The sequence below is a fragment of the Mastomys coucha genome, unplaced genomic scaffold (assembly GCF_008632895.1).
Source record: "Mastomys coucha isolate ucsf_1 unplaced genomic scaffold, UCSF_Mcou_1 pScaffold7, whole genome shotgun sequence".
Taxonomy (NCBI): Eukaryota; Metazoa; Chordata; class Mammalia; order Rodentia; family Muridae; genus Mastomys; species Mastomys coucha.
Window position 1 is genome coordinate 26,621,060 of NW_022196913.1, and position 23,294 is coordinate 26,644,353.

General features: G+C 40.1%; 1 protein-coding gene, 2 long non-coding RNA genes and 2 pseudogenes across 3 annotated transcripts; 3 read left to right on the top strand and 2 right to left on the bottom strand.

The window, feature by feature from the left end:
- Positions 1-6,784: 6,784 nt before the first annotated feature.
- On the bottom strand, positions 6,785-7,295 carry LOC116081803. Its single transcript, XR_004115003.1, has 2 exons — positions 7,177-7,295; positions 6,785-6,984 (listed from the first exon to the last, which is right to left on the bottom strand). It is a non-coding gene; the product is annotated as an uncharacterized LOC116081803 (long non-coding RNA).
- A 1,110-nt stretch (positions 7,296-8,405) lies between these two features.
- On the top strand, positions 8,406-9,619 carry LOC116081867 (vomeronasal type-1 receptor 4-like). The gene has a single exon (XM_031358578.1). It carries the CDS (start codon positions 8,476-8,478, stop codon positions 9,544-9,546), a length of 1,071 nt encoding a protein of 356 aa, XP_031214438.1. The 5' UTR covers positions 8,406-8,475; the 3' UTR covers positions 9,547-9,619.
- Positions 9,620-11,521: 1,902 nt separating this feature from the next.
- LOC116082637 lies at positions 11,522-12,383 on the top strand (annotated as a pseudogene).
- Positions 12,384-18,012: 5,629 nt separating this feature from the next.
- Positions 18,013-19,371, top strand: LOC116081866. Its single transcript, XR_004115047.1, has 2 exons — positions 18,013-18,123; positions 19,321-19,371. It is a non-coding gene; the product is annotated as an uncharacterized LOC116081866 (long non-coding RNA).
- A 17-nt stretch (positions 19,372-19,388) lies between these two features.
- LOC116081865 lies at positions 19,389-20,377 on the bottom strand (annotated as a pseudogene).
- Positions 20,378-23,294: the final 2,917 nt, after the last annotated feature.

Genomic DNA, 23,294 nt, shown 5'->3' on the forward strand with positions numbered 1-23,294 from the left:
GTAATTCTGATAGGCCTGCCTTTATATGTTACTTGACCTTTTTCCCTTACTGCTTTTAAAATTCTTTCTTTGTTTGGTACATTTGGTGTTTTGATTATTATGTGACAGAGTTTCTTTTCTGGTCCAATCTATTTGGAGTTCTGTAGGCTTCTTGTATGTTCATGGGCATCTCTTTCTTTAGGTTAGGGAAGTTTTCTTCTATAATTTTGTTGAAGATATTTACTGGCTCTTTAAGTTGAGAGTCTTACTCTTTTCTATACCTATTATCCTTAGGTTTGGTCTTCTCATTGTGTCCTGGATTTCCTGGATGTTTTAGGTTAGGTTTGCTTTTTGCATTTCTTTGACTGTTGTGTCAATATTTTCTATGGTGTCTTCTGCCCCTGTAATTCCCTCTTCTAGCTCTTGTAGTCTGTTGATGATGCTTGTATCTATGACTCCTGATCTCTTTCCTAGGTTTTCTAACTTCAGGGTTGTCTCACTTGTGATTTCTTCATTGTTTCTATTTCTCTTTTTAGATCCTGGATGATTTTGTTCATTTCCTTCACCTATTTCATTGTGTTTTCCTGTAGTTCTTTAATGGATTTTTGTGTTTCCTCTTGAAGGGCTTCTAGCTGTTTACCATTGTTCTCCTGTATTTCTTTGAGGGAGTTATGTCCTTCTTAAAGTCCTGAATCATCATCATGAGAAGTGATTTTAGATCTGAATCTTGCTTTCCTGGTTTGATGTTGTGTCCAGGAGTTGCTATGGTGGGAGAATTGGGTTCTGATGATGCCAAGTAACCGTGGTTTCTGTTGCTAATGTTCTTAAGCTTGCTTCCCGCCATCTGGTTATCTCTAGTGCTACCTGCCCTGGCTAAATCTGACTGGGGCCTATCCTTCCTGTGATCCTGGTTTTGTCAGAATTCTTCAGAGTCAAGCTGTCTCTGTGATAATGTGATTCTGGGATCCTGTGACCCTGGGCCTGTTAGAGCGCCTGGGAGTGGAACTTCCTTCCTCTGGGTTTGTGGGACTGGTTGCAAAGTTTATGCCCAAGGTCTGCTCAGTGCACTGGCCAGATAGATTGGAAGCAACCCCTGACACTAGGCTGGCCAATGTCTACCTTCTTAAGTTCTTTACGTATTTTCAATATTACACCCCTGTCAGGTATAGGGTTGGTAAAGATCTTTTCCCAATCTGTAGGCTGCTGTTTTGCCCTATTGTCGGTGTCCTTGTCTTCCAGAAGTTTTTCGGTTTCCTGTGGTCCCAATAAGAAGGAGAGCCCAAGGAGGATGCTTGAATCTCACTCAATGGGAGAAATAAAATTGTCATTGAAAGAGGAGGGAGGGAGAAAACTATTAAGAGAGATGACTAGGAAGCAAATGGCGGAGGCAGGGAGATGTAGCTGGAATCTAGAAGGGCCAAGAGAGTGAATGGAAATCAACAATGGGTGGGGGAGAGCAGCTGTAGGAAGCACCAGAGACCTGGGAAGGCTCTAGGGAGTCTAATGGGATGACTCTAGATGAGTCTCCTTTCAGTGAGACATATGGAGCCTGAAGTGACCATCTCTTATAGTCAGGCAAGACTTCCAGTGTAGGGATTTCGACACCAATCCACCCACAATAATGTATACCCAATATTTTCCCTACTTACAAGAAGTACAGGAATAAAATGTCACAGAGACTGAAGGAATGTCCAACCAATGACCAGCCTGACCTGAGATCCATTCCATGAGCAAGGACCATTCTGGACAATATTAATAATATTCTGTTATACTTGCAAACAGGAACCTACCATAACTGTCCTCTGAGATACTCTACCCAATAGTTGACAGAAACACGATGAGCAATGCAAAGCCAAGCATTAGAGCAAGCTTGGAACATCTTGTGGGAAGAGTTGGGGGAAGGATTGAGGAACTCAGAGGGGATAGGGATTCTACAACAAAACCAAGAGAGTTAACAGATCTGTAACCTTGGGGACCCCCAGAAACTAAACCACCAACCAAAGAGCATACAAAGGCTAGACCTCACCCCTTCTCTCTCTGTGTGTGTCTGCCTCTCTGTCTCTGTCTCTGACTCTCTCAAAACACTAAAAGTACAGGAGAATCAATGTTAGAAGATAGAAAGGGAAAAAGAGCAAGCAGCATATAAAGGCTATTAGAATTACACATGACTTCCCAATGGAGTTTCTAACAGTCAGAATGGCTTGGATAGATGTACTGCAGACTCTCAGAAACCACAAATGTCTGCCCATATTACTTTGCCTAGCAAAATTTTCAGTCACTATAGATGGACAAAACAAGACATCCCATGATAATGTAAAATGTACACAATATCTATCTACAAATCCAGCCCTACAGAAGGTATTAAAAGGAAAACTCCAAACTAAGAAGGATAACTACACCCATGAAACCAAAGAAAATAATGATCTAGCACACCAAAATTAAAAGAATGGAAACAAACACACACATACTCATACCACCATGACTGTTACTAACACCACCATGACCAGGCCCAACAGCAATAGGAAACAAAAATCACTGATATCTGTCAATATCAAAAGTCTCAATTCTAAAATAAAAAGGAACAGACTAACACAATGGATGAAAAGCAGGACCTATCCTTCTGCTGTATCCAACAAACTTACCTCATCAACACGGATAGATATTCCCTCAGAGTAAAAGATTGGGGAAAGATATTCCTAACAGATGGAATTAAGAACCAAGTTGCTGTATCTATTTTAATATCTAAAAGAAAAATGGAATTTGAACCAAAATTAATCAAAAGTGTTGAAGGACAGTACATACTCATCAAAGGAAAATATCTACCAGGATGACATTTTAATTCTTAACATCGATGCCTAATATCAAGTGTGGCTACTTTTGTAAAAGGAACACTACTGCAGCTTAAATCACACATTGACCCTACACCCATGTATTGGTAGACTTCAGTGTCCCATTCTCACCAATGAACTGTTCATTCAGACACAAACTAAACAGAAATGTTGGAGCTAACAGACGTTATCTTACAAAATGAACTTAGCAGATATTTGCAGACTATTTCACCCAAACACAAAAGAATGTACCTTCTTCTCAGCACCTCATAGGATGTTCTCTAAAATTGACCACATGCTGGGACACAAAGCAAGACTCAACAGGTACAAGAAAATTGAAATGATCCCCTGCATATTGTCAGACTTCCACAGATAAAAGCTTGATATTAAAAACAACAGTAACAACAAAAAGCTTACAAACGCATGGAAGTTAATCAACTCTCCACTGAAGGAAAGATGGGTTAAGACAGAATTAAGAAAAATTAAAGTCTTTCCAGAATTTAACAAAATTGATTACACAGCATATTCAAATTTATGGACCACAATGAAAGTGGTGTTACTAGGAAAATTTTTAGTATTAAGTGCATACATATTAAAAATTTAAGAGATTTCATACTAGCAACTTAACAGTATGCCTGAAATCTTTAAAAGAAAGAAAGAAAAAAAGAAAGAGAGAGAGAGAGAGAGAGAGCAAGACAGAGAGGAAGGAAGGCAGGCAGGTAAGGAAAGAAGGAAGGAAGGAAGGAAGGAAGGAAGGAAGGAAGGAAGGAAGGAAGAAAGAAAGAAAAGGAAGGAAGAGAAAAACTCAATGCTCATCCCTGGTCTGGGCTGCCACCTAGTGACATATTAATGTCTGAGAGCTGAAGACAGCTGGCCCTACTCCAGCTGCAGCAGGGACAGCAGGCAGAGCTGGCCCTGGTGTCCTGAGTACAGATGAGGCAGCCCCCAATGAGTGACCTTAGGAGAGCTGATCCTTAGGGCATGAGAAAAGGTGAGGTGGCCCCATCCCTCACCTGGCAAAGGAAGAGAGCTAGCCATGGTGGGAGAGGCACAGGAAAACTGGCAGGCTAAACAACCCAAGCCCAGATCTAGGGCTTTGAGTCAACCTACACCAATATTTACACTATCTGTTTACTATAGGAGCACATTAAGGTGCTGGTCATGTAGATCCAAAACTGCAGGATAGCCATGACACGGGGCAACAACAAGACTCCTGAGAGGAGTACTCAGGAACAGCTAGTGTTGATAGTATTACAAAAGCCAGAGGCCTGGAACCAGACCAATTACTCATTGAAATCAATGTTTGCAAGAGAGTTTTTCCTGTTTTCATAACACAGACCCAGAAAGATATATATGCTATTTATTCCTTATAAATAAAACAACCAAGCTATACCCTGTAGACTTAGTGAGGAGAGAAAATGAAATGGGTCTAGGAAGGACACCCACATCTATCTGGGTGGGGCTAATTCAATAGATTTTATGGGGGGAGGGATGGAGAGATGGCTCAGGGGTTAAGAGCTCTGTGCCAGAGGTCCTGAGTTCAATTCCCAGAAATCTAATGCTGGCTCATAGCTATAATGACCTCTAGTACCCTATTGTAGTGTGCAGGTATATAGGCAGGCATAGCACTCTTTACATAATAACTAAATATTTTTTAAAAGATCAGATTCATAAATGAACTGGGGGCATGGGGTGACAGGAACAAAGGATTAAGTTTGAGGGGGAGTTGGGAGGTATGAAGTGAGTACAGGGAGAGAGTATTTTGGGGGTGCATATTCCAGAGCAGTGCTAACTTCCTGGGATCTATGAAGGTGACCCTAATGAGGACTTCTAGTAATGGGTAATATTGTGAACTGGCCATCTCTAGTATCCAGGTGAGATTTCCTGAAGTCAGAATGAAGTAGTGAGGCTGCATGCAGTTGAGTTGTTTGCCAAAGGTGTTCCACAAAAATCCCCAAATGACCAAGCATTTGATAAGAAAAAAGGGTAGCGCTCTGAAAACTGATATCAAGGCCCCATTAGTAATGACAAGACCCACACAACTCATTGAATGTGGAGATATAGAGTTGGTACCTATACAGAGCCTTCACCTCTACTTCTAAACTATAGGATGTGGGAAGATACTTGTTCAGCCCTCACAAAGAGAAACATGGATATTAACTTAACCATAAAACCTTTGACTTACAATCTGTTTTGCCAGAAAATATCCCAGGACAATGGTGGCAAAGAACTTATGGGACTAGCTAACCAATGCCTGATGTTACTTAAGGCCCTACTCCACCAGATGGAACACATACCTAACACTACTTGTGTGACTAAGAACTAGAGACTAGATAGCTCACAGACCTAAGGTAAAATCAAGTACTTACACTAGTCTTCAAAATATACAGTTCAATAAAGTGACTCTGACTCCTAACGGTATTCTTTTATGCTCATAGACCAGTGTGTTATCCAGCCTTCATTAGAGAGGCTTCCTCTGGCAGCAGATAGAACAGATGCAGAGACCCACAGGCAAAAGTTAGTCAGAAAGGGAGTCTACTTGGGAGTTCTAGAACAAATCTCTTCCCTCGAGGCACAGGGGATCTTTTGGAAGAGGATGCAGAAAGATTTTAAGAGCTAGAGAGGATGGAGAAAATCCTGAGAACAAGGACCTCTCTAATCAACCAAGCAAGGTACATATGAGCTCACAGAGACTGAAGCAGCAAGCACAGAACCTAAATGAGTATCCACATGTCCTCTGGAGATGTAGGAAGCTCAGTACAAAGTACTTGGTTAGTTGTTCATTTTCTCACCTCACATCCTTCCTCTCAAAATAACTAAACCCTAATTAAGCATGAAATAACTTCTGAGCGAAACAGATGCTGTAACTGTGGGAGAGAGGGAAGCTGTACTTCAGGGATTGAGGCCCTGCAGTGGCCTTCCTTCCCCCTGACACTGTGACAACATGAAACTTGAAGTCTGCAGTACCTGATGGCAGTCAAGAGCCCCACAGATGCAGACAGTACAAATATGACCTGGCAAGTGTCACCTTCCCAGAGCTGTTCCAGAGCCTGACTGCACCACAGAGGTCCAGGTGAGTACATGGAGGTAAGATCTTAGATCCGCTCAGCTGTGCCATGGAGAGATTCATTAAAGTTGAAGTCTCTTTCAGACTAAGCCAGGAAGTAATTGAGAGGCTGTGCGAGCCTTGGGTCCTCCACTTTCCTCTGACCCTGACAAGGCTGATCCTTGGGACCAGAAAGATCAAAGAAAACAAGTTACAGGGGATACAGAGATGGGACAGAAATGCTGAGGTATCAGTACCACCCTCAGGCTGGAGTCAGGACAGAGCTCTGAGTGTATCAGTAAGATACAGAAGGTTTTTCAGTAGCTATCAAAAATTTGAGACAAACATAATAATATGTTGCAATATCAACAAGAGTAGAACTGAGGCAAGATAATTGTTGAATGCTAGCCTGGTTTACTACAGGGAAACTCTATCTCAAAAATAAGATAGCAAAAGAAATACAATTCAAAATTTTTATATTTTAGCATCCATGCTTGGCAGTATTGTGATTTCAATAGTGTCATTAGTTTTGTAAAATGTGTATTTTTTTTCTTTTCCTGTATTCCCATGCTTTATATACTGACAGGTTTTCTTTACAGTAACTTTGAATTCCTATTTTAAAACTTTTCCTTTTATATCCATCCTAAATTGTTTTGGATTTTATCTCATACAACTATGCATACTTGTTAACTTAGTTACTGCTTACATCACTAGAGTAACAGTTACCATTACCATGTTGAGAAGTCCTGCTGTAAAGATCCAGGCTGTGAACAAGCCACATCCTGAAACAGCTCATTCCACTGCTAAGCAGCAATGAGCAATACACAGTCTTTGCTTTTGTTTGTTCTTTTTAGAAAACCAGAGTGGACGGTTGTAACCTTCCCAAGGCTTGGGGATTAGATGCAGACAGTGTATCACCCATCTATCTAAACACAAGGCCAACCCATCTTTTAGTATTTCCCATTAGGAGTTGGGGTGAGTTGAGAGCAGGGTTATTTACAGGTTTATCAGTAACTGGAGACTTCATTTTTCTGTTAAGTCTGTTTCTGTTGCTGATGTCCTTGGTATTAATGTCTGGAGCATCATTCGCTGTGTTCAGATATTGAGGATGCTGTTGTGATTTCTAAGATGCTGGAGAGGAGCAGACGAAAGACAATAACATTTAGAATCATGACATCACCTGGACACAAACCCAGGGAAAAAAGCAGGTTCACACATACCAAGAGTGAGATCACCAGGGTATAGACATTTAAATAAACTTGTGAGTTTGACAGGGAGGAGAGCCAGGAACAGAGGCATTCCAAGTACTTAAAACATACAAACCCATGGAGACACTGAAGCAATCCAGGTTGTTCTTATTCTAGGAAAGGTGCCCAAAGCTTGCTAAAAATATCCAAGGTATGAGAATGGAGTTCCAAACATGAACAATTCCATACTGCTGAGGTCTAAGTTCTGTAATCATCTTGGATTGATGTAGAACAAAACAGCCTGCCTGAAAAACACGTTGGAAAAGAAATAGGAGGAGACACAGGCTGTAAAGTAAGCTGACATAACTGCTGCTCACAAGGCTGCACTGAGGCAAATGTCACCAGAACTTCTTAGATGGGAGAGTCCCTGCTCACAACTGTATCCTCAACCTACTAGGTCTTGCAAGCAGTCATAATGAGGACTCACAACTCATATACTTACACACATCTCATGGCAGAACCTAACACTTTGTCAATCCCCTTATTCCATCTACCTCATTATCCTCTGGTCCAGAGACGCTCCATGCTCCCTTAGATACCCTGAGCTAACTTACTCATGTGGATCACACATGCACTAAAGGCATCCCACAGCTCTCCAATACCTCCTATCCAAGGAGGCACTCCAGAGCTCAGCTAGACATCCTCCATGGCTGCAACCTGGTGGTTACATGAATTTTGCAGGATATCTTTTGATGATTCAGGTTTTACTGTGGGGCCCTACCCTGAAAGGATTATTCAATTGGCTTGACATAAAGGATTGCCTTTAAAAAGTACCCAGTAATCATTTGTATGAAGTGAAATCACAAAATGGTCAATATATAAACTTTTAAAATATTAAAATATAGAAATACAAGATACAAACTTAGTAGCCAAATACAAATCTAGACACTGATGCCGATAAGAAAGGAGTGTATAACAAAGGGGGAGAGATGTGAAAGGTAAAGTAACTAAATATCAGAGATGTTGCAGGTGTTGAGCAGCAGGATTTCCCAGTGTCTGTGTGTGAGGTGGGGAAGCAGGTTCAGCATGAGCCTCAGGCTTTGGGAATTGTGTGAGGAAATATGAAGAAATACGAGGAGAAACAAGAAGAAATTTTGTTTTGGGAAGCTTGAAGTGCAATTCAACTTGCTGAGAGTTAACTAGGATAATGCATAAATGCAGACAGACAGACAGACACCCCTCCACACACAAACTTGAACATGTCAGTTTTACCACTGTAAAGCTGTTAAATTAAAGTCTCTTTTAAAATTTATGTATCAATCAGTCAGCAAACTCCTATCAGGACACATTAACCTAGAATCCACAGGAAGAGACACTGGAGTTTCTAAGACCTCATCTGTAACATGCATCTACACTGCCTCTTGAACACAAGAAAATGCTATTATGCAAAATGTGCTGTTCAGATCCATGTCTAGCATTACTGATGCTTTCTTTAAAATGTATTTTCATCCTGCATACAAGGAAGGAAGAAATGACTTTGAAGTTAATTAAGAAAATGCTTTTCCTCTTCATGACTGTGCTTGGCATTCTGGGGAACATGTCTGTTTCTGTGAATTATATGTTCAGTTGGTGGGGAGGACCTGAGAAGAAACTCGTACACCTTATTCTTATCCACCTGGCTTTTACAAACACTGTGATCCTTCTTGCAAAAGGATTGCCAAAGACTATTGTAGCTTTTGGTTTGAGAAACTTCCTAGATAACTTAGGCTGTAAGATCATTGTTTACCTAGAAAGGGTGGCCCATGGCCTCTCCCTCTGCACCAGCAGTCTCCTCACTGTGGTCCAAGCTATCATCATCAGTCCCACAGCATCTGGGTGGAAAAGGCTCAGGCCAAAGTCTGCATGGCACCTCCTTCCATTCTTCCCATTCTTTTGGATATTCAATGCATTAATAAATATGAACTTAATCAATTCCATAACAAATACAAGACTGAATATATCACAGCTTAAGAGTGATGACAATAATTGTTATTTTATGTTACCAAGTCAGGAAATAAACTGGATTTTTCTATCTCTCATGGTCCTGAGAGATGCCGTGTTTCAGGGTGCCATGGGAGGGGCCAGTGGCTACATGGTATTTCTTCTCCACAATCACCACCAGCATGTCCTCTACCTTCAGAACTCCAAGCTACTCTACAGAACTCCCCCTGAGCTGAGAGCTGCCCAGAGTGTCCTCCTTCTGATGCTCTGTTTTGTTTTCTTCTACTGGACAGATTGTGCTTTTTCTCTAATTTTAAGTCTCTCTTCAAGGGACAATACCTTGACCGTAAATCCTCGAGAATTTCTTACCCTTGGTTATGCAACGTTTAGCCCCCTTGTGCTGATTCACAAGGACAGGCTTCTGGTTGAATGTTGGCATGCTCAGTGGGAGAAATTGAGAAAATGTCTCCCATTTATATGTTCAACAAGGAAAAACAAACCCTCAGTCCTGCAATATTGTGGGTAGGACAAAATCCTACACAGCAGTATAGACATGTGTTTTTCTCAAACAGTAATCTTGGTTATTCAAGCTTTGCACTGAGGTTCATTTTAGCAAATTACAATAATCAAGGAATCCCAGGGACTAAACCACCTACCAATGAGTACATATGGAGGGACCCATGGCTCCAGCTGCATTTGTAGCAGAGGACAGCCTTGTTGGACATCAATGGGAGGAGAGGCCCTTGGTCATGAGAAAGCTTGATGCCCCAGTGTAGGGGAAAGGCAGGAAAGGGAAGCAGGAGTGGGTGAGTTGGTGAGCAGAGTGATGGGGGGATGGGATATCAGGTTTTTGGAAGGGAAACCAGGAAAGGGAGTAACATTTGAAATGTAAATAAATAAAATATCCAATTAAAAATAAAGAAATGTCATTCTCCATTGGTTACTTTTTTATGGAACTTTATAAAACTCTTTTTGAATTAATTTGCTGTATGAATAGTTTGCCTGCATTTATGACTATGTAGCATGTGAATGCCAGCGGTTGTACAGACTAGAAGAGATCCCCAAATACCCAATGACTGACTGGATTTAACAGATGGTTCTGAAGTAATATGTAGTTAATGTGAATTGAATCTGGGTTCCCTGAAGTCCAGACAGTGCTCTTGGCAGCTGAGCCATCTCTCCAGCACTAAAAGAAATCATTTGCCTATGATTTGTAAACCTCTCAGTGCTACTACCATGACTTGAAATGTTCAGATAAAATTTCAGAAAAATTCAGGTAAAGTTCATAAATTTTATCAGATAGTAAGGTAGTCCTGTAGTTCAAAATTTTCAGATATTTTTACCTTAATTTGTGCTTGGTAAATATTAGTACCGTGGGGCTATTTTAGGCTAATTCAAAGTATCTGTAATTATCCATCCATAAAAAAGTTTTTACAGAACTATGAAAGATTGATATGTACTGTACATTCGATCAAGAGGAGGCCAATGCACCAGTCACAGAGCTTTAATGCCTTGAAACATTTCATTGGTGTTATATTCCTGAAGGTTCTCTACAGGAATAAAGACTGCAGATATAGAATAAACTAGTTAACAAATAAACAGTGAACTTTCATTTTATATTTGTCTATAGTTCCTACGTTGATTTTTAAAATGTGGAGTTGACATTTTCCAAGATGAATTAATAAATGACTGAAGCAGACTGAGGTTTTTTTAGCCACTGCCTTTTATTAATGCACAGGTGCTTTCCAAAACACTATCCAGCTCCTTATCATCAAAGAGTTGTATCTGATTCTACATTCATTTCAATTAAGGATTCTTTGCTTAATTTCTTAAATACGATCAATGCAAAGTTACTGAAATGGTTCTAATAATCCGATGGACTAGTTATCAAAAAATATTGACATAATCATTGAACATGATATTGTAGTGTGGTTCATTGTAGGGATATTCCTTATTTTGAAAAATTATCTGCCATATCAAATAATTTCTTATAAACATTGCGGCTTCATAAAGGATGTGCTTTACAACATTAATAGGCACGTTCCTTTTGCATTTGTCAAGTATTATACTTCTTTAAGGAGCTACAATTTTTTTCTTAGATCAATATTTATTTGAAGGATGAGTATGTACCAGATGGTTAACAGATCTGAGAAGGGAGGCATCTAAGGTGATGTTCAATATGATGGCTTAGAAATTGACGGACGCTGCCTTTTGTCGGAATGTTCTCATAAAAAGAAACTGAGAGATGGAGAATATATAGAAGTAGCTTCTGTGAAGGCATCAGCATGGTGCTCATGTCTAAATGTCAACATCATCTCCATGTCAGAGGAGGCACAAGGGGGGGGGCACAAGAACAAAACAAAGGTATTTATAAGCAAATAATTCTGTGCATTTTCATAATATGCTAGGGATTTCTCCCCTAAAAACAGAAACCCCACAGGTCTGAAACATATCATGTTTACTTGCTTGTGTTTCTCAAAAGAATTGTCCTATTTCTGGGCATGAAGATTATTTAGAGTGATCTCAATCAGAGAATAAATTTTATTTCACTTATTGGACTTAGAGATTTTAGGAAACATTATCTTATTTGTGTGACATGTGTATACTTTCATCATGGGTTCTGAGAATAATAATATAGATCTTATTATCATCTACTTGGCTTTTGTAAACACAATCATTATTTATTTCAAAGGTGTCAGAAATATGGCCACAATTTTTTATTTCAGAAATTTCCTAGGTAATGTTGGCTGTAAAACTATAGTTTATCTGGCAAGGGTTGCCCATGGCCTCCCTCTTCATCTGTACCACCTGTCTCCTGACTGTGGTCCAGGCTGTCACCATCAGTCCCAGGACCACCCTTTTAAGAAAGCTCCAATCACACACTCCATGGCATTTTCTTGACTTTCTCCTCCTTTGCATCTTTAATTCCCTGATAAGCTCCAACTTGCTGCACTATATCAGAGCAGGCAGTAAAGTGAACAGGTCTGAAGCTGGGATGGTTACTGGGTATTGCTATATGCTGCCATCCAGACAGAGTTAAGTGGTTATTTCTCTCTCACATGGCTTTGTGATGACATTTTCCAAGGTCTGATGGGCTGGAGCAGAAGGTTTATGGATCTCCATCTGTACAAACACCATGTCTGTGTTCTCTACCTTCACACCTCCAGGTCTGCTAACAATTCCAGGCCAGAAATCAGAGCGACCCAGAGGGTTCTCACTCTCATGACCTGTTTCCTTTTCTTTTATTGGGCAAATTTTATTTTCTCCTTCTACACAAGTTCCACAGTGACACATGATTCCACAACACTAAATATCAAAACATTTTTAGTACTTAGTTTTGCTTGTCTCAGACCTTTATACTGATCATCAGAGATGTCTGTGTTGCTAAGCCCTGGTGTGTCCCCGAGATATAAAAACTTCCTTTTCCTACCACGTTATTTATGGTGTAATGCTATATACACAGGAATGGGTTTGCTTTAGCACTCTAATGTACCAGAGCAACAAATTTGTTAAAATAATAGATTTCATTTCTTTGCAGACAGCTGGTGATAACCAATTAATGTCAGGCTCTAGGGGGTGAGCAGGGATGCTCACTATCCCACCATCCCACAGTTCCAATGATGCAGTTTAGCTTGCTATATCCTACACAGTGAAATGCAGGAGGGTATCCAGTCACCTGAAAATAGAATTTTTCTCCACATGCTATAGTTTTACCCTTGTAAGAACCTCCAAACTTTTCCTGAGTTCTTGTTTTGTTTCTTGCTCTTTCACCATCACTGACTCTTCTACTTATTTCAAAGCACTTACTATGTGCAAGAGACTTCTAAACCAATGATCAATGGCCATTCTTCCCCCTGACACTGTGACAACATGAAACCTGAAGTCTGCAGTACCTGATGGCAGCCAAGAGCCCCACAGATCTAGACAGCACAAATAGGACCTGGCAAGTGTCCCCTTCCCAGAGCTGCTCCAGAGCCTGAGTGCCACCACAGAGGTCCAGGTGAATACAGGGTGGTAAGATCTTAGATGCCCTCAGCTGTGCCAAGGAAAGAGTCATTAAAGCTGAAGTCTCTCTCTGATTAAGAGAGGGAGGAGTTGAGAGGCTTTGTGCACCTTGGGTCCTCCACTTTCCTTCCGACTCTAACAAGGCTGGTCCCTGGCTCCAGAAAGTTCAAAGGAGACAAGTTCTAGGGAATTCAGAAATGGGACAGAAATGCTGGGGCACTGTTGTCCATCTTCAGGCTGGAGTCAGGACATGGGACAGAAATGCTGGGGCACTGTTGTCCATCTCCAGGCTGGAGTCAGGACAGAGCTCCAGGTGGGTCTTTACCTCCTTAGCTTTATTAGAGGAATCAGTATGATATACACGATTTTCAGAGGTCTATCATCAATTGGAGACAGTAATGAAACATCCCAGGTACATCAGCACTAGAGAAACTGAGGCAAAAATAATTGTTTTTCAAAGGTTTAGAGAGGTAGGATTAAAAAAAAATAAGATAAAAAATACAAAAATGAATTTTTTAGGTTTATATTTGCCAGCATTGTGACACTAACAGACTCACTCGTGTTTGTAAATATTGCAAAGTTTTTCATTTCTGATGCATTTCCACTATATATGTATTGGCATATGTTTTCTTTTATAATAGCCTTATAATTCCTCATTTGAAGGATTTTCCTTCTGGATACATTTTCATAGTCTCTTGATTCTATCACCTAAAATTATACATACTTATCTCAACTTCAGTCATTGTATGTCTTTAGCATGCGGAGAACTGTAAACTACAAAGTGTAACAATAATCGTTATCATCTTGAGAAATCCTGCTGTAAGGATCCAAGCTGTGATCTAGCACATCTTGAAACAGCTCATCTTAACTTTATTCCAGTGCTAAGGGACAAAAAGCCACAATCTCTTTTGTTTTGTGTGATTGCTTGCTTGCTTGCTTGCTTTAAAAAAATATCAGGACGGATGGATACAGTCTACCCCAGGGTCTTAGAGTTTAAACCCACCATGGGAACATTCATCTATCTAAACACAAGTTCATCCTGTCTTATAAATTAATTTCCTTTAGCATTCTCCAAAAATGTGGGAGATGAGTCACCTCTCTATCCTCTGAGAGTCTATGTCAGTAGAAATGAATCACTTAATAGAAGTCTCTTCGGGAAAGAAATCAGGAAACAAAAGCATTCCAAGTCCTCACAAAACAAAAACCTGTGGAGCCTCAAGCATCTAGATTCCTTTCATTCCAGAAAAGTTGCCCAAAGCTTACTAAAAATGTACAAGATGTGAGAATGGAGCTCCACAGCATTAACAATAGCATCCTGATGAGGTCTAAGTCCTAGAATCAGTAGGACTGACTTAGAACAAAAGCATCTGCATACCAGAGAAGGGGAAACATCTCAACAGACAATGACTGAGTACCAAACAGAACCTGTCATGGGAGCCAAGGCCACACTCCTTCCCTCATGCTCACCAGGGTTAAGAGCTGAAAATCTCCAAAGAAATGAATTCAACAGTCCTGATTGTGAGTGTCTCAAATACTGATGTCTCTTTGCTAAATTTTAATAATGTCCAACTAGGTTAAATACCACCTTGGTGAGAAGGGCTGTGTCTCTAACTTAGAACAAAGTAGCCTGACTGACAAACAGGTTGGAAAAGAAACAGGAGAAGCAGGTTGTAAAACAAACTGACATAACTGCTGCTTACAAGACACCAAAAAGGCAAATACTACAATGACCTCTTAGATGGGAGAGTCCCTGCTCACAGTGCTATGGCCCAACCTACTGTGCTGCATGTAGCTATATTGAGAACTCTTAACTCATAAACTACACTCATCAAATGGCAGTACCTAACACCTCATGAATCCCATTTCCTAACCCCCTTATCCATAGTACTATCTTGTCCTAAGCTGCCCCATGGTTCTTTAGGTTTTCTAAGATCATTCATTGTGGTCACAGGTGCACTGAGTCATCCAATAGGATCAGAGGAACCTGGTACCATCTCCCCTAGGAAGCATCCCAGGGCTCTACAGGGCACTGTCCCTGAGTGCAATTGGTGGTTTCATGAATTTTGTACACAAGAGGCTTTTCAGGGCATCTTCTGGTGATTCAGCTTTAACTGGGGCTTTACCTAGAAATGTTACACAACTTGAATAGATGCCAAGGACTACTTTTTAAAAGTATCTAGCAAACATTTATACAGAGTGAAATCAAATAATGATAAATATAAAAGACCTAACACATTAAGATGTAGAAATTGAAGTTATAAACCTTTGAATTCAAATGCCATTTAGAAATTGTTGACACTTCAAAATGTAGATATGAAAGGAGTATCGAACAAAGGAAGATAGACGTGGAAGGTAAAGTTACTAAATGGGAGAGATGTTGCAGGTATTGACTAGCAGTGTTTTCCAGTGTCTGTGTGTGATGTAGGGAAGGTGTTCAATTTGATGTGGGTGCCCCACTCGAGAAGAATCAGGAGGGAGATCGCTACAAATTGCATGAGGTTTTTATTGAACCAGTATACTGGGTGGTCCTGCATTCTGAGCATGCATGAGTTGGTTATCTCTCATTGGTAGAGCCCATTGCCTTTTGTTCTCATTGACCTCTGTGCCCCAGGTGAGGGGGAGATACCAATAGCACGTGGAGGGGTGGGGAGACCCACCCCTTACTGGGAACATTTCCTGGAACTGAGCATTACTCCACACAATAGGGCATCTCCTGGGGACTGATGTTTGCTCGGTAAACCCTTCTGAAGCTCTGTCTTTAGGCTTAATGGACATTCTTTGCTCCTTGGTATTTTTAATACACACACCATTTCTTAAATGAATGTAACCTATTCTCTGTGGGCTGAGAATAAAGTCATTCACTCAAGTCAAATAGTTTTGACCATAGCAGAAAGTCTGTATCCAAAAATTGTGCCTACAATTCATTCCTTGACGCAGCAGAACTGTCAACTCTCAGCTTAGCTATGATGGAGGTAAAAATCCTTTGGTGATGTGAGGGTCATTGAAGTACAGCCTTATTACAATGAAATCCAATGTCTAAAAATTGTTCTTATTTTGGGCTTGTACCAGAGAAAGAGCCAAGACTTTAACCTGTACTAAATATAAAACAAACAGCAAAAGGACTTTATATATTTTATGTTCATTTAAGAAAATACTAGTAGTGATGTATTATTTTGAAATATACAGTTAATATATTGGAGTTGTTTGAAATTTATACTGAGAAAAACATGTATTTTCAGTATTGCTGTAGACCAGCATCTACATAAGACTGTTAAATTGATTGTTGTTTTATATCAAACAACTTTTATAGTACTCATTTTTATTGTTATAATATTTTATAAATTTTAAGGAATATGACAAAAAAGATATTGTAGGTACTGAAGAGGGGGTCTCTGGGAGGAGCTGGGATACAAAAGGGAAACAAGAATGTGATTTAATTCTATTTACTTAAAATGTTTTTAAATATTAACAGATTCAGATAAATTGAAATCATGTAACTTTTCTCATAATGCAATAAAAGTTAATAAAAAAATCAAAGTGTTTGATTCCTTGTTTATTCTGCACATGGTCAATCTGTATTGAATCTAATTTTTTTCTAACATGTTCCTTCTTTCCTTATTTCATTCTGTCATATTCCCATCATGCAATTCCAAACCTCAGGGACTAAACTGATGTATCTTACCCAGGCCCATGCACAGACACTTGCAACTGCATGAGTCTTATCTATGCCATTTGCAGAGACTTATGGAATCTTTTGCCTTAGGTTCCTGAATATCTCAGATGTAGACTGTCTTAACTCCTATTCTGTCTCCAATTTTATATCCTTGAGAAACTTACTCATCAGTGTTCAATATGTGTGTATGTCTGGGAACATACATGTACCATGGTGCGCGCGCGTGCGTGTGCGTGTGTGTGCATGTGTGTGTGTGTGTGTGCATGTGTGCGTGCGTGCGTGTGTGTGTGTGTGTGTGTGTGTGTGTGCGTGTGTGGTGTGTGTGTGTGTGTGTGTGGACATTAGAGGACAGTTCCTGGAATTGGTTTTGTCTTTTAACTTTGTGTTTCCAACCTTACTTGGTCAGGCTAGGCAGCAAATGTTTTTCTTATTGAGTCCTTTCACTGGCTCATTATTTTGATTTGGTTTCCTTTCTGTCTTCCTCTTTGAAAGCAAGATGACTTCTGGGATTGCCTTTTTTTTTTTTTTTTCAATTTGTGTGTCTTTGTCGCACAGCCTTGGTATTCCTGGGTTTATTTAAAACTCAAACTGATTCTTTACTTTAATAGTGACTGATATTTTTAGACTTCAATACTACTTCAAGCTATATAGATTTTCCTCATTAAACAGTCTAATAATTAATTATGCTCCAAACAAAGATGCCCCCAAAAGGATCCTGTTGAAACAAAATTAAACATTCTGTTGGGTATAGCCAGGAGAGTAACTTTGAGAAGTTGTGGGGTGGCATTTGAGAGAGAGGTCTCCATTTCTATTCCTGGCCTCTAATAGAATCCTGGATTTGTACACCGTGTGTGGATGCTTCCCAAGGTAGATTGCAAGAAGGAGAATAACTTGCTGATATATGTGTCAATATTCTTGTGGAGGTCAGAGGACAGCATGTGGGAGTCAGTTTTCTTCTTCAGAGACACATCAGGCTGTCTGGGTGTCAGCAGGTGCTTTTACTCACTGAGTCATCTCTCCAGCCCCTGTCTGTTCTTAATGTTGAACAACCTCTCCATCACTCAGATTAAACACATCTCCATCTTCTTACATCACTTCCTTTTGAGTTAAATTATACAAACTAATTTAGAAGGTGTTGATTTGTCTGGTTCAATGTGTCAGAAACTTAGAAAAGGGATTGAACATAAGAGTGGTGAGATTAATATGAGCAATGGATGTTACCTATAGACAAGTCACATTACATCACAAAGACAGGGGATGATGAAGAGGCCTGCTCCTCTTGCAGAGAACTCTGCTTCCTTACCCAAAACCCACATTAAAGGACACATGGCACTTTGGAGCTGTAGTTTTGGGGACCTAAAACTGTCTTCAGGCCTGTGTGGGCAGTTATACAAATGCGGCATACATCTATACATACACATAAATGTAAGTAAAGAGAAATATATTAGAAAAACAAGCTATTTAATCATCAATAGCACAATCATTTACTTAAATATTTTGTGTATAAAATAAAACCAAGCAAAACATAATTGTTTATTCATCATTGTAAATTAGAGCCATTCACCACCCAAATATCTAGTCATGTTCAATGATTACATCAAGAAATATTTTTCAGAATGTGTCCATCAGATTCTTAGAATAGTGTCATTATCTTATTGTATTGATCAAATTTAAGACATTAAGCAGCAAATCCTTCATTTAAATGAATGTAGAGTCAGATCCTTTCACAGCTTTTTGGTGATAAAGAGCTGAACAATACAGCGGAGAGCACCAGGCATTCACAAAGGGCAGCTGCTAGAATGCCTGTGTCGGCTTCAGTCACACTTATTGCTTCATTTTGAAAAAGACAAATCTATATTTTTAAGCACTATAGAAATTATCAATGAGGATAAAATAAAGCCTTACTGTGTATTCATTATCTAGGATATCCCATATCTCCAGATTTAATTCTTGCAGAGAGTTTTCATGAATATAACCCCAATAAAAAGATTCAGGGCATTAAGTTCTGTTATTGTTACACTTGGCTTCTAGCAACTGGCTCCACAATACATATCTTTCTTTCATAACTCTATAAAGTATTTTTATGGATGGATACTTACAGACACTTTGAAATAGTTCAAAATATGCTTGTAGCATTAATAGTTAGAAAGCACATTGTTATGTACAAAAGATGGTATTACTTAGACAAACAAGATTATAACACTATTAATTTTTATAAAATTTACGAACCTCATCTGCATGATTCCAATAATGGTAGTAGTAATAATAGTTTTACAAATCCTTGTTAGGCCCATTTTCTCTTTGTTGGAGAGATGGCTCAGTACTTATGAGCACTGTCTGGTCTACCAGAGAAGCCAGGTTCAAGTTTTAGCAGCCAGACATTGGATCAGAACACTCCCTGTAACTCCAGTGAGTCAATAAATATTTGATGATCTCTTCTAGTCTCAACAGGCACAGAGCATGCATATGTTGTACAGTTATAAATATAGGCAAGATATTTATATGTGATAAATTAATACAAAGAGAAATATTTTTAAAAATCCTTCAAGAGTGGCAAATAGAGAATGAGATGTCTATATCACTGTAATTTGCTAAGGTATTTTTCTCTTTCTCTCATCTCAGGACAGTGAGTCATCAAGAAGAATATCTGAGAATAAACACATGCTTAAAGTGCAATGTGGAATTTTGACTTACCCACAATATTGAATAACTGAGATTACTTGGACACATATTGCACATATAAAATGAGAGTAACATTTTCTCAATTTCTCCATGTGAGCATGCCAACAATCAACCAGAAGCCCATCCCTGTGAACCAGCACAAGGGGTCTAAAAGTTACAAAACCAAGGGACAGAAATTCTAGAGTATTCGCCATCCAGGTATCATCCCATGAAGAGAGACTTAAATTAGAGAAAAGTCACAATCTGTGCAGTAGAAGAAAACAAAACAGAGCATCAGAAGGAGGATACTCTGAGCAGCTCTCAGCTCAGGGGGAGTTCTGTAGAGAAGCTTGGAGTTCTGAAGGTACAGGACATGCTGGTGGTGCTTGTGGAGAAGAAATACCATGTAGCCACTGGCCCCTCCCATGGCACCCTGAAACACTGCATCTCTCAGAACCATGAGAGAGAAAAATCCAGTTTATTTCCTGACTTTGTAGCACAAAATAGCAAAAGTTGTAACTATTCTTAAGCTGTGTTATATTCAGACCTGTACTTGTGATGGAATGGATTAGGTTCTTACTTATTAAAGCACTGAGTATCCAAAAGAATGAGAAGAGTGGAAGGATGTACCATGAAGACTTTGGCCTGAGCCTCCTCCACCCAGATGCTCTGGGACTGATGATGATAGCCTGGACCACAGTGAGGAGACTGCTGGTGCAGATGGAGAGGCCACAGGCCACTCTCTCCAGGTAAACAATGATCTTATAGCCTGTGTCATCCAGGAGTTTCTCAAGCTATTAGCTGCTATTGTCTTTCTCAATCCTTTTGTAAGAAGGATTATGATGTTTGTAAAAGCTAAGTGGGTGAGAATAAGGAGTATTGGTTTCTTCTCAGGGCTTCCCCACCATCTGAACATATAATTCACAGAAACAGACATGTTCTCCAGAGTGCCAAGCACCATCATGGAGGGGAAAATAATTTCCTTAATGCACTTCAAAATCATTTCTTTCTTCCTAGGTAGAAAAACTTGTATACACATTGCAAACGCATTTTGAAGAAAACCTTCATAATGCTAGACATGGATCTAAAACAGAATCTTTTGCACAATAGCATTTTCTGGAGTTCACAAAGCACTCATGGACACAGGTAATATTTCAACTTAGGTCCCTGAAATTTCTCCTATTTTTGTTGTCTTTGTGGTATTTTTTATGGCCTGACATTTGCTAACTGGTATTCAAAGCTACCTGAGAACCCATCTATACCACTCCTGGTCATATACCCAAAAGGACCTCCAACATATAACAAGGAACCATGCTTCATTATGTTCATAGCAGCCTTATTTATAATTGTCAGAAGCTGGAAACAACCTAGATATCCCTCAACAGAAGAATGGATACAGAAAATGTGGTACATTTATACAGTGGAGTGCTACACAGCTATTAAAATGAATGGCTTTATGAAATTCTCAGGCAAATGGATGGAAGTAGAAAATATCATTCTGAGTGAGGTAACCCAGTAACTAAAGAACACACATGGTATATAGTCACTGACAAGTGTACATTAGCAAAAACAAACAAACAAACAAAATAAAAACCAAAAAAACTCAACTTAGAATACCCACACTGTGGAGCGCTGCTGCCGCGCCTTAAAGATGGTGCCTGCCATTCTTCTGCTTTGGAGTAAACAAGTCCTTATTTGGCAAGAGGGTTGCACCTGCCAGTGGCCTGATCTTTTGTCATGACTCTGTAGCCAATGATAGCGCAAGATGTGGTATGGGCTCATGGGCAGTCCTACGAAGGGTATTTAAGCAGCACTCACAGACCATTCGGGGGCACACCCTTGATTCTCGTGTAACTAACAGCTCCTGAGTAAACTGTTGCTGGAAGGAACTGGTGTGCTAGTCTTTCTTCCCTGCTGGCCAGGGTGATCGGCGCGGCACACCACAATATAACTCACAGACCATATGAAACCCAAAAAGAAGGAAGACCAAAGTGCGGATACTTCAGTCCTACTCAGTCCGAGGAAGAAAATAATCACAGGAAACAAAGAGAGAGAGGGATCTGTGAAGGAAAGAGGACTGGGAGAGAAAAAGGGGTCAGGATCAGTTGTGGGGGTAGACAGGGGAAGCGGGGAGAAGTACAGAGGTTCAAGAATTTGAATTGAGGTATGTAGCAGTAAGGGATGCAGAACTGGAGGTAGGCACTAGAAGGTACTAGATGCCAGGGACCCAAGAGTTTCCCAGGCCCCAATAGGGATGACATTAGCTGAAATACCCAACAAAGGAAAGAGAGAATCTGTAGAGACCGTATACTGTGGATAGGCACATTCTCCATTCGAGTGATGGAGCTACCCACCCATCTCAAAAATATTAATCCGGAATTGCTCCTGTCAAAAGGAAATGCAGGGACAAAGATTAGAGCAGAGACTGAAGGAAAGACTATCTAGAGACTGCCCTACCTACAGATCCATTCCATCTGCAGACACCAAACCTAGACATTTTTGCAATGCCAAGAAGTGCATACTCACTCTTTCCTGCTATAGCTGTCCCCTGAGAGGTTGTGCCCCAGAGCCTGACCAATACAGATTTGGATTCATGCAACCATCAGACTGAGCATGGGGACCCCAATGGAGGAGTTACAGGAAGGACTGAAGAAGCTGAAGGATGTATAACCCCACAGGATGAACAACAATATTAACCATCCAGACCCACCCCTTCCAAAACTCCTAGGGACTAAACCACCAACCAAAGTGTACACATGGAGAGACCCAAAGCTTCAGCTACATATGTAGCAGAGGATTGCCTTATCCGCCATCAATGGTAGGGGAGACCCTTGGTCCTGTGGAGGTTCAATGACCCAGTGTAGGGGAATTCTAGGGTACTGATGGAGGAGTTGTTGGGTGGGTGGGGGAGCATCTTCATAGAAGCAAGGGGAAGGGGGGTAGGTAGGGGGTTATTGGAAGGGAAACTGGGAAATATCATTTGAAATGTAAATAAATAAAATAACAAAAAATTAAAGAACATTATTTTTGAGATTTACTAGCAAAATTGACTTCTTGCTTCTTCTCATTGTGTCCTGGATTTCCTGGATGTTTTGGGTCAGGAACTTTTTGCATTTTGCATTTTCTTTGATTGTTGTGTCAAGGTTTTTTATGGTATCTTCTGCCCCTGAGATTCTCTCTTCTATCTCTTGTATTCTTTTGGTGGTGCTTGCATCTATGACTCCTGATTCCTTGCACCTTGGGTGCAAGCTCCCCAGCCTGTCCCACAAGACCCAGAGGAAGCTGATGCACTCCCAGGTGCTCTAACAAGCTGAGTTACAGGATCCCAGAATCACAGGGTCATAGAGACAGCCTGACTCTGAGGCGTTCTGATACAACCAGGATCACAGGAAGGACTGACTCCAGTCAGATTTAGCAAGGGCATGTAGAGATAACCAGATGGCAGGGGGCAAGCGTAAGAAAATATATAATACAAACAAAGGTTACTTGGAATCATCAGAACCCAATTCTCCCACCATAGAAAGTCCTGGACACACCATCACACCAGAAATGCAAGATTTAGATCTACAATCACTTATCATGATGATGATACAGGACCTTAAGAAAGACATAAATAGCACCCTCAAAGAAATACAGGAGAACACAGATAAAGAGCTAGAAGCTCTTAAAGAGGAAACACAAAAATCCCTTAAAGAACTACAGGAAAACACATCAAACAGGTGAAGGAAATGAGCAAAACCAACCAGAATCTAAAAATGGAAATAGAAACAATAAAGAAATCAGAAAGAGAGACAACCCTGGAGATACAAAACCTAGGAAAAAAGTCAGGAGTCATAGATACAAACTGTTGGGGTTCGAGTCTCGGCGGGCATGTCTGCAGACACCAGGCACCAACAGTTCCATGTGTAAGAGGTTTAATTGGAAGGGGGTAGGGG

Coding starts and splice junctions, on each gene's coding strand:
- LOC116081867 (XM_031358578.1), top strand. CDS start 8,476: ATGCTATTATGCAAAATGTGCTGTTCAGATCCATGTCTAGCATTACTG.